We start from the raw sequence: 12,247 nt of genomic DNA, 5'->3' as shown, positions 1-12,247 counted from the left end.
AGCGAATATATTTTCTTCTCAACAGCACATGGATCCTTCTCTAAAATAGACCACATATTATGCCACAAAGCTAATGTTAGCAAATACAAGAAGATAGAGGCACTACCTTGTATTCTATCAGATCACAAGGGATTGAAATTAGAAATAAATGAAAGAGTAAAAAACAGAAACTACTCCAACACCTGGAGATTAAACAATATGCTATTATATGATGAATGGATAACAGAAGATACTAGGAAGGAAATTAAAAAATTCTTAGAGGTAAATGAGAACAAAGAAACATCATATCAAAATCTCTGGGACACTATGAAAGCAGTACTGAGAGAAAAATTTATTTCATGGAGCGCATCCAATTAAAGAAGTAAAACTCAACAAATAAACGACCTATCACTACAGCTTAAAGCCCTAGAAAAAGAAGAACAGACCAACACCAAAAGTAGTAGAAGACAGGAAATAGTTAAACTCAGAGCTGAAATCAACTAAATTGAAACAAAAGAAACAATACAAAAAATTGACAAAATAAACAGTTGGTTCTTTGAAAAAATAAACAAAATTGATAAACCCTTAGCCACACTAACAAAGAGAAGACGAGAGAAAACCCAAATCACTATAATTTGGAATGAATAAGGAAATATCACAACAGACACAATTGAAATACAAAACATAATTAGAAGCTATTTTGAAAATCTATACTCCAAAAAAATAGAAAATTCAAAAGACATCAATAGGTTTCTAGAGACATATTAATTGCCTAATCTGAACGAGGAGGACATATACAATTAAAATAGACCAATTTCAAGTAATGAAATAGAAGAAGTCATCAAAAGCCTACCAACAAAGAAAAGTCCGGGACCAGATGGGTTCTCAGCCGAGTTCTACAAAACCTTTAAAGAAAAGCTCATTCCAATACTTCTCAAAGTATTCCATGAAATAGAAGAGGAGGGAACCCTCCCAAACTCATTCTATGAAGCCAATATTACCCTGATACCTAAACCAGACAGAGACATACCAAGGAAAGAAAATTTCAGACCAATATCCTTAATGAACATCGATGCAAAAATTCTCAACAAAATTTTAGCAAATCGCATACAAAAACATATTAAAAAGATAGTGCACCATGATCAAGTGTGTTTCATCCCAGAGATGCAAGTTGGTTCAACATCAGGAAATCAATAAATGTCATTCACCATATCAACAGACTTAAAGTCAAGAATCACATCATTATTTCAATAGATGCAGGAAAAGCATTTGATAAAATACAGCATCCCTTCATGCTGAAAACACTAGAAAAATTAGGGATAGTGGGAACATTCCTTAATATTGCAAAGGCCATCTATGCTAAGCCCATGGCTAATATCATTCTAAATGGTGAAAAACTGAAAGCATTCCCCCTAAAAACTGGAACAAGGCAGGGATGCCCCCTTTTACCACTTCTATTCAATATCGTCCTTGAAACTCTAGCCAGAGCAATTAGACAGACCAAAGAAATTAAAGGGATATGAATAGGAAAAGAAGAACTCAAACTATCCCTATTTGCTGATGATATGATTATATACTTAGAGGAACCAGGAATTTCCACAAGAAAACTTTTAGAACTCATAAGTGAATTCAGTAAAGTAGCCCAATATAAGATCAATGCTCATAAATCTAATGCATTTTTATACATAAGTGATGAATCTTCAGAAAGAGAAATTAGGAAAACTACCCCATTCACAATAGCTTTGAAAAAAATAAAATACTTGGGAATCAATCTAACAAAAGAGGTGAAAGACCTCTACAATGAGAACTACAGAACACTAAAGAAAGAATTTAAAGAAAATCTTAGAAGATGGAAAGGTCTCCCATGTTCTTGGATAGGCAGAATTAATATTGTCAAAATAGCCATACTACTTAGTGCTATACAGATTCAATGCAATTCCAATTAAAATCCCAATGATGTACCTTACAGAAATAGAGCAAGCAATCATGAAATTCATCTGCAAGAATAAGAAACCCAGAATAGCTAAAGCAACCCTTCACAGGAGAAATGAAGCTGGGGGTATCGCAATACCAGAACTTCAACTATACTACAAAGCAATAGTAACAAAAACGGCACGGTATTGGTACCAAAATAGACAGGTAGATCAATGTTACAGAATAGAGGACATGGACACAAACCCAAATAAATACAATTTTCTCATACAAATGGTGCCAAAAATATGCAATGGAGAAAAGATAGCGTCTTTGACAAATGGTGCTGGGAAAATTGGAAATTCATATGTAACAGAATGAAACTAAACCCATATCTCCCACTGTGCACGAAACTAAACTCAAAATGGATTAAGGACCTCGGAATCAGACCAGAGACCCTGCATCTTATAGAAGAAAAATTAGGTCCAGATCTTCAACATGTCGGCTTAGGACCAGACTTCCTCAACAGGACTCCCATAGCACAAGAAATAAAAGCAAGAATCAACAACTGGGATAGATTCAAACTAAAAAGCTTTCTCTCAGGAATGGAAAGTATCAGCAATGCGAAGAAAGAGCCTACAGAGTGGGAGAAAATCTTTGCCATTCATACTTCAGATAGAGCACTAATCTCCAGAATCTATAAAGAACTCAAAAAACTCTACACCAAGAATACAAATAACCCAATCGACAAATGGGCTAAGGAAATGAACAGACACTTCACAGAAGAAGATGTCCAAGCAATCAACAGATATGAAAAAATGTTCCACATCTCTAGTAATAAGAGAAATGCAAATCAAAACCACCGTAAAATTCCATCTCGCCCCAATTAGAATGGCAATGTGGGGAGAAAGGGACACTCATACATTGCTGGTGGGGTTGCAAATTAGTGCAGCCACTCTGGAAAGCAGTGTGGAGATTCCTCAGAAAGCTTGGAATGGAACCACCATTTGACCCAGCTATCCCACTCCTTGGCCTATACCCAAAGGACTTAAAATCAGCATACTACAGAGATACAGCCACATCAATGTTCATAGCTGCTCAATTCACAATAGCCAGATTGTGGAACCAACCTAGATGCCCATATATATATATAGATATATATATATATATAGTACTCAGCCATAAAGAATGATAAAATTATGGCATTTGCAGGCAAATGGATGAAATTGGAGAATATCATGCTAAGTGAGATAAGCCAATCTCAAAAAATCAAAGGATGAATGATCTCGCTGATAAGTGGATGATGACACATAATGGGGGGGTGGGAGGGGTTAGTGTTAGGGTTAGGGTTAGGGTTAGGGACGGGGGCAAGAATGGAGGAAGGAAGGACTGTATAGAGGGAAAAGAGGGGTGGGAGGGGTGCGGGGAAGGGAAAAATTACAGAACGAATCAAACAACATTACCCTATGTAAATTTATGATTACACAAATGGTACGCCTTTCCTCCATGTACAGAGAAACAACATGTATTTCATTTGTTTACAATAAAAAAAAAGTGCTGTATCGGGCTGGGTTTGTAGCTCAGTGGTAGAGCACTTTCCTAGCATGTGTGAGGCACTGAGTTTGATTCTCAGCATCACATATAAATAAATGAATAAAATAAAGGTCCATCAACATCTAAAAAATATTTTTAAAGTGCTGTATCAATGTAAATGTATAACTATATTGTTATTCAATATATACTGTATATGATAAAAAATTATCAACATGAATTGGTAACTGTTCTGTGGCTATATAAGACAATTTACCTATTCTTAGGAAATAAACACTTAAGTAATTAGGGATAAAGGGCGTATGATGTATGTATAGGGGTGTACAGGGGTGTTTCTTGCACTATTTTTTCTTTCTACAACACTGTAAATTTGAACTTAATTTCAAATGAAGGGTAGAAAAAGAGTGCCTGTGTATCATCAGATCCTAATAAGCAACTACAAACCAGTAGGAATTTCTTTCTTAATACTTCAAGTTATTCACCTCTGGCTTCTCAAAGAGCTTGGTAAGGTTTTCATTTAACTTCACCCAAAGTTTTACAAACAATTCATATGTGCAGTCAAGATTCAGAATGGGAAAATAGGTGCATTCTTGGCAGAAGAGAGGTGCAGACCTCAACCTTCAAGGTGAAACCTTTTATTTGCCATATGTGCAGATTCAAAACACTGCTATTTTAAGACGTAAGCTTAAGGGGACCTTTACCTGTAATTCCTCATAATATGAAACAGGAGAATAGAAATGAAAATCCTATTGTCACAAAACCATCTAAGCAAATGGTTTAAAGGTACAATCCCTATCTCCTTGTCTACTGGCTTAGCACCAGCTCTAATGTCAAAAATTCTTCCCCCTAGAAATGATAAAGGAGATGGAAAGAAAAACTCAGTTTATTAAGTAATTAAGACAGATCAATTCTATCTGTCAGGTCAGGAACTCACTGTAGCAAATGACAAGAATATGACAGAGATAGGGACATGGAGATCTAGTAATATTGAAAGAAAGAAACAAATCATCACATAGGGAATCCCTAAAATTCACAGAATAAGGAGCCCTCAAACATCAAATAGGTCTAAGTTCAGTCATCTATAGACTCTAGATCCTAGGAATAGCTTAGGTATATTATATTGGTGGAACTTTCTATGGAAAGCACCAAAGACCATTCAAGGTGACCAAAATGATCTTTAGAACTTTAACACAAAAGAGAAATGGTCTTTCTAAGTTTCTGGAAAGCTACAGACTGCTTTGGGATCCCCTGTACCCCATTCTCTGTCCCCCTATGAGGATGTGGCTGAACAGATACTGAACTTGGTTGAAGAACTAGGAAGGTCCTGGATATCTGCATGGATTTTCTATTATTGGTACGATTCATTTGTGCCTGTTAATTCTGAATGGAGAAAAAAACCTCATGAGAAAAAGGACTGAGACTTGGTAAGAATGTTGGTTTCTTACATGCTTTGAGACTACTATGATCTAAATATTTATGTTTATACCTCAACTCATATGTTGCAACATAATCCCCAATGTTGTAATATTAGGAGATGGGGCCTTTAGGACAGTGATTAAGTCATGAGAGGAGAACCCTCATGAATGGGATTAATATCCTTATAAAAGAGGCCTAAGGAAGCTCAATTGTCCCACTGCCATGTGAGGACACAGCTAGAAAATATCAATCATGAAGAATGGATACTTCACCACATACCAAATCCACCAGCACCTTGATTTTTGATTTCCCAGTCTGTAAAACAGACCAATAAGTTTCTGTTGTTTATAGGTTACCCAGCTTGAGGTATTTTGTTATAGTAGCCTAAATTGACAAAGATACCTTGCACAGTTCCACTACATTCCCACCACAGACTCTGGAGGTAAATGAAAATTACACAAAGATGGACTGCATCTGTTCCTGCTTTGGTGGCTACTTTATTTTAGCCAACTTTCTAGATTCATGGTTATATAAGCCAGGAAAAGAACCTAAACTTACAGGTGTTTGTGTGTAAGGGAGTTCTTTAAACCAACTGATAGTAAATCTGAAATTACATAGAAAGTTAACATACATGCTGGAATCTGCAGAGAAAAGACACTGCATTACTAGAAAGATGGTTATACTACTTCTGAAGAGCAGGGATCCAAAGAAGAGAACCTTGTTAAAGCTTATCCAATCTTGCCTAGTGGGTTAAAGAATTACCTAGTAGATACAAGTATTTTGGCAGCCGCAGAAATACTCTATTGTAAGAGGCAAGAATACTTCACCAGTTTTCTCTGTAGCCTAGATGAAATAAGACTTCAATGTCAATAAAGGGAAAGTCCTCATCTGTAAAACAGAGATAATTACAGTATCTGCCTCATAGGGTTATACAAATTAAGTGAGTTGATATAGGAAAATGTGCTTAGACTAATGCCTAGCAAGCACATAGTAAGCACTCAGTTATTGCTATTTTCTAAGGCCAAAGACTATCATTTGTCCTGACTCTATATTCAACTAGCAATATTTTATTAATTCTCATTTTTGCTGGTACCTTAATAATATCAGAAGGCCAGTGACTTGGAGGTATACTCAATAATTCTATTCAAAATTGAGTTTCTAGATCTTCATAGTTGAAGACCAAACCTTTGACCCATGGTTCTCAATGGTTCTGTGGATTCGGAAAGTATTTTTGATTGTCACTATGATTGGGATGATGATGGAATTTAATATCTGGGAGACAGATATGGTGGCCGAGGTCTGTCCTATTGTGTAGATAGAAAAACACAAAATAAAAAACTAGTTTTTCTGCACAACAGAAAAACTGTCCTGCCCAAAATACCCACAGTACTTGAATTGATATATATTGCCATAGACTACAATGATTCCACCAAAATACTTATCTTCAAAGCCTAGGCAGACAGCTGAGCCACCTCTGGACTTGAGGAAAATATGATATTCCATTGTTCTCATAGTGATCCATAATTTCATATCTGCTAATCATGCTAACTGCTACTTCCAGGGAACCAATTAACCCAAATGGTATGTGTCAGTAGAAAAGCCCATGCAGTATGTAAAATAGGGTCACTGATTCCAAATAAAACCTGCTCTTAACATTCCAGAGAGGGTCAGGGTCCAGTAACTGAAAAGATACTTCAGAGAAGAGGTTATCTAAGGCTTGTGCAAAAATCACAGCAAAGAATTGAACTAGCATACTCACATTGGTAATATCTTCAAAAGCTGATCTCTTTTTGACCATCCCTTGAGGTGAAAATGGAGATATTTTTGCTTGGTGATTCTCTCCCTTCTGAAAAATAAGAGATAAATTATATATCCAATTGTGAACAGTCCCTCCAGGAACTTTGGGTCATCTTCAGGGCTTAGGAAAACTCCAGAATTTCCAAGTAACTAGGGATACATATAATAAGTCACATAAACTACAACAAATGAATATTTCAGTCCTCAGAGATGGTAATAGAATCCCAGAAGGTGATTGTCACTGCAAATGGGGACAAGACTGTGAAGAGACAAGGTGACCTTCAGTATAACTCTCAGAATTAGTAATTCTCAGAATTAGTGTTAGTGAATATAAGGGAAGGATGAGGAAGAAGAGGAAGGGTGAATATTCTAGAGTAGAGGGGGTTTTATTCCTAGGTATTGTGTATCTATGCAAGACTTAACCCACTCTGAAATGAGTAATATCTCTATGAGGTTAGAAGTTAGGGCAAGGCATACTGCAGGGCTCTATTACTTAACAGCTTTTATTTAGTGAAAGTCTCCTAGGTCTCAGATTTCCCTTATGAAATTCTGAGAACAATCCTACCTTATACCTATATCAGAGAATTCTTACAATGTGAAACAGGACACCAGGATCTGACCATTTGCTCTCTTCCCCAGGTATGCCAGTAACTATTAGTACATGGCACAGTAAATGATCAGAAATACAAAGAATTGGATTCATGATACAATAAGCTATTCCAGCACAATGTAACACTCCTTGAAAAGCTGAGAAAAATTACTTCTGTTTTCTAACTGATTAAGCTGAGAAATAAGTAAACTATTAATCTTTTGTTTTGTTCATGATAATCTTAGTAGAAATTATTAGCAAAAAATAAAATATTATTTTCTCACAAATTAGTTGAGAAAAAAACTGTCAGGCTACTTTCCAATTCCTACTTAATATTACTGGTATAAAAAAAATCAGTCCAACAGTAGAAACTGAACCTAATAAAACTTAGATTTGGAAAATGTGCTCTAGGAAAGTTGGGTTTGGAGAAATAACTGCCACAAAAGAAAACTTAAAATGGCAGCTATCTAATAAGAAAAATGGATATAGACAAAAGCTTGACCAATATATCAAATCTTTCCTGATAACTTTAAGTGGAAAAACCTGACCCCTCCGTGAAAACCATTTAAATAAGGTGAACATGATTAGCAAATGTTTATCTGCACTGAGAGAAAAACAATCAAAAAAATTAAATTGGCCTAATTATATTTGTTCTAGGAAATACTCTCTTGATGACAGTTCATCAGTGTCAGTATAATTCTGATTAATATATGTGTGATGTTCAACATGGAACATACCAGGGTCAGAATAACAATGTCAGACTATCCTCAAGGTCAAAACATCAGAGTTAAACTGTACCCATATTCTTCAAATGTAATACTCAACCTGTATCTATAAAAAGCATGGTTACGCATTTACTGATATAATCTTCATACTTTTTCCAGGATGTACAGTCTCTGGGCAAGTTGCTTGGAACTTCTCAAAGAAAGAATACAGACAGGATCATTAATGAGAAATGAATAGTGTTTGGTTTTGAAAATTGTGGAGGTAGAACTTCATGTGAATTATACATTTATGGGAAAGTACTTTCTCCCCAAGTTCTAACTTGCTGGTATTATCCAACTTTAAGGGCTGCCACCCCTCACCACTTTCTCAGATTAATCAGACATATTCTAAACAATTCAGGAGTGAGGATAGGTACTGAGTCAACACAAAAACTATGTGAAACCCTATTCAGAAAAAAAAAAAAAACATGACTTGTTCTAACCTTGTTGGAGTGGTCATGATCACAGGGTACAATTTTTCCAGACTGAAATTTCTTCGTTTCAGGTTTGGAGCTTTGGGGTAGTAGTGGCAGTGGCATCTTGTCTAAGGCAGGGCTGCAATCAGAAAGGGATTCTTTAAAACATCATTCACCAGAAACATCACAGAATTCTCTGGAGACTCTTTAAAAAAAAACCTGTCTCTCCATAGAATTGCCAGGAGAAAACATACTTTGAAGTGGGCAGATCTGGGATTAAATCTTGGTTTGAATCCAATTAAGCTTGGACAAGTGACTTAAAACTCCCTGGGCTTCGGCGACCTCATCTATAAAATGAAAATAAGTATGCCTACCTCTAAAAGGTGCTGTTCAAATTAAATGAGATATTCTATATAAAAAGCCCAGCATAATGTCTTCCATCCTCTGTAGGTACTCAAGAGTGTGACTTAACCCCTCATATAGGCTTGTGAACAATTATAAGAGTTTGGGGTTGAAAACAATCAAGTCCAAAATAGCTCATATGGTCTGGAGACAAACTGACAGAGTTAATGTTCTCTAAAAGGCAAGGAGTCCTGAACACAGCAATTATAATGGTTTAATAGAGAAGACAAGCCAATGACCACACACATTATACATGATAGACCACACTGTCTTCAAAGGCTGCATTTAATCAGAAGAAACTCTTAGCCAATCCTAGATACCTGGCAAGAAAAAATTCAAAAGATGAGATAGAAGGAATGAAATTATTGAAAATCATTTTTCATAAGAATTTAACAGTTATTATAACCCACAGGAGAGTCCTATCTTTGCCTATCTCAGTAGGGGACCCCACTTTATATTCTTAAAGGTTCTTTAGTTTATGAGTCCTCATTAATTAGAATGTGTGTGTGTGTGTGTGTGTGTGTGTGTGTGTGCCCCTAATAAGTAAATACATTATTAATAAGCAATCATTGTTTGGATATATAAGAGGCAATTTATTTTCAGATACAAATGTCCTTGTAATTCCACCCACATTCGATTTCAAAGTTCATTTAACAAAGAACAAACTTCCATAAGAAAAACCCCCAAAGGCAATGCAACAAACTTACCACTATGTAACAGTAGTTATTGGAAAGAGATACAAACAGAAACAAATTGTGTGATTTATCCTAGAGGTATTTACATGCAAAACTCTAACATTAACATAAAAATGTGGCAAATGATCCAATAAAGGTAGATACTTCTTATGGACTGAATGTTTGCCCCCTCAAAAAAATTCATATGTTGATATTCTAACCCCCCATTTGATGTTATTAGATGGAACCTGTAGGGGGCTAGTTGATAAGGGCAGAGCCCTCATGAATAGGATTAATGCTCATATCGCTTGCCCCTTTCTCCATATGCAAATACAACAAAAGATGACCACCTATGAACCAGAAAATGGATCCTCACCAGACTCCAAATCTGCCAGTGCCTTGATCTTGTACTTTCCAGCCTCTAGAACTGTGATAAAATGTTTTCTGTTGAAGTTGTCCAGTCTATAGCATTTTGTTATAGCAGCCTGAACTAAGACAGTACTAAGTCAGGGTGTGAAGGAAGGCTTCATGGAGGAGATAACAGTTGATCTGGACTTAAATGACAAAGAGGTTCCCAAGTAGATTTACAGGCAAAGAAAGCCCAATTCCAGCAGAGCTGATAAATATGCAGAGTTCAGGGACATCCCAGTTGTCTAGAGTATGGAGTATAAAGAATATGTTTGGGGAGGGGGACTTGTGCATATAGCTCAGTGGTAGAGTACCTGCCTAACATGTGCAAGACCTAAATTCAATCCCCAGTACCTAAATAAATACATAGGAAAAAAAAGGATATGTTGGGGACTGGTTAGAATGAAGTTGATAAGCTAGGTGAGGGTCAAGCTGGTTAGGAAAGGAAGCAGATAAGACTGTAACTTGAGAGGAAACCTAAGAAAGGGGCTCTTTGTAAAATAACATAAAGTCACTCAGATCACACTAAAAACATTCCAAAAAAGTAAAAAGGCTGTAGTGAGGGGGAAGTGAAATTGGCAAAGGTTTTAGAGTCTGAGCAATTGAAATTCTACATCAGCTAACTTAACATCCTTGATTCCTCATTTGCAAAACAACTATAATACCACATAAAGAGGAGGCAGGCAGCTCAAATGTAAATCTGTATTACAAAGCACACATGGTAGGTATGCAATAAATAGTGCATCTTACTCTCCTCTTCCCTTGGATCCAAACCTATTTTCCATCTCATCCCTCAAAACTCAGCCAAGCAACAATAAAGCAAAATTGTGTGCACCCACGCTTAACTACACTGTATGAACACCATTATTATTATTCATGCCTTATACAATTTTTTTATGGATGACCAAAAAGACTCATGCTCTGAAACCTTTATCTTTCAAGAGGAAAGAAAAAAAAATCTGGAATCAACAGGCTAGAAAACTCTCAGCTGATGATATTAAAGTCTGAACCTCAGAGAATATAAAGATATTCAGATGGTGGTCAAATGCTACATTCATTGTCCTGAACTATAATAACTTGGGGATAAATACAATGACCTCTAAACTAACTTCCCTGTCGTTAGGGGTGAAGAGAGGATGACAGGAGGGGACTAAATTCACCAAAAACATTCTTTCATAGAAAGACACTGCACTTCCACCAAGTACAAATTCCTGAGCCTTACTTGGACAAGAAAATTAGAATCCTTTCCCCTTTTCAGACTTTTTATCTCCCCTACATACACACTGATAATTGTTGGAGACTGTGTTGGGCTGGTGCTGAAACCTACACAGGGGCAGCAGTGAAGTTGACCAAAATAGTCTAAAGGAAGGAGTAGCAGTTTCATTTTATATATAAAGGCAGGTTACATACAGCAAGGCACTGGAGAGAGAACACAGCAAGGTTTCAATGAAAGCAGCTGAAAGGTCAGGTGCAGTGATGCAGCTTTGGAGGCTAAGGCACGGAGGATCACAAGTTCAAAGTCAGCCTCAGCAACTTAGCGAGACTCTGTCACAAAATAAAAATAATAAAATAAAATAAAATGGCTGGGGATATGACTCAATGATTAAGCAAACCCTCCCCAGTTTAAAAAAGTCAGCTGAAAGGAGTACTGGGCTGGGAAGGATTCATAGGGTCTAGTTCTAGCTGGGTGGCACCAGGCAATGTGGGCCTCAATTTTCCCACCTTAAAATCAGGCAATGGGACCAGCACCTCCTCCATATTCAAAGTGTGGTGTGTAACATCAGCATCACCTGGGAACCTGTCGGCAATTTAAAACCTCAGGCCCTAAGTGTCCCCTAGGCTTAACCTTCCAAATCTCAAATTAACAGTATGCCCAGGTGATGTGCACACACTTTAAAGTTTAAGAGGTAATGAATGTGCTCTATGGTCCCTTCCACCTCTGACCTTCTAGGATTCTAAGTGTACCTTACCCGAAGGTGGGGGGAGGGGGCAAGCCAGAACTTAAGTGGGTTGGAGGCAGGATAGAAGAGATCCAGTGGAGATAAAAGCTATGACAGGGAGAGGACATGTTTCCATCCTCTCTTCAGGTCCTTCAACCTGTAGTTTAAAAGACCTCCTTAAAGTAACATTATCCAACGTAAAAATGCATCTGATCCCACAGCACTTGTGAATAAAATTGATCTTGCACACTTTCATTTGTGAAAGACGTTTTGAAAGGTACTCTGATTCAGGCACGAGTGCTGGTCACTCCATCTAAAAGCTGGGACCCAGTTTCATTTGCTTTGCCATCTTACCCCCTTGTCCACACTCCTGGCCCAACCTTGTAGTGGGTTCATTCGA

At 37.0% G+C, this 12,247-nt stretch overlaps 1 protein-coding gene across 1 annotated transcript in view; it reads right to left on the bottom strand.

Moving 5' to 3' along the window:
- Ccnb3 (cyclin B3) overlaps positions 1–9,921 on the bottom strand; it is a 50,848-nt gene extending 40,927 nt beyond the window's left edge. Inside the window, exons 1-3 of the mRNA XM_047536393.1 lie at positions 9,876–9,921; positions 8,451–8,562; positions 6,617–6,703 (exon numbers count right to left, since the gene is read on the bottom strand). Of these exons, the coding sequence (XP_047392349.1) occupies positions 6,617–6,703; positions 8,451–8,546 (183 nt within the window). The 5' untranslated portion in view covers positions 8,547–8,562; positions 9,876–9,921. The remainder of the gene's footprint in view (positions 1–6,616; positions 6,704–8,450; positions 8,563–9,875) is intronic.
- Between the last annotated feature and the right edge of the window lie 2,326 nt (positions 9,922–12,247).

This window comes from Sciurus carolinensis, chromosome X (genome assembly GCF_902686445.1).
Source record: "Sciurus carolinensis chromosome X, mSciCar1.2, whole genome shotgun sequence".
Taxonomy (NCBI): Eukaryota; Metazoa; Chordata; class Mammalia; order Rodentia; family Sciuridae; genus Sciurus; species Sciurus carolinensis.
The sequence above is the reverse complement of the archived record's forward strand: the minus strand, read 5'-3'. Positions and strand labels throughout refer to the sequence as shown.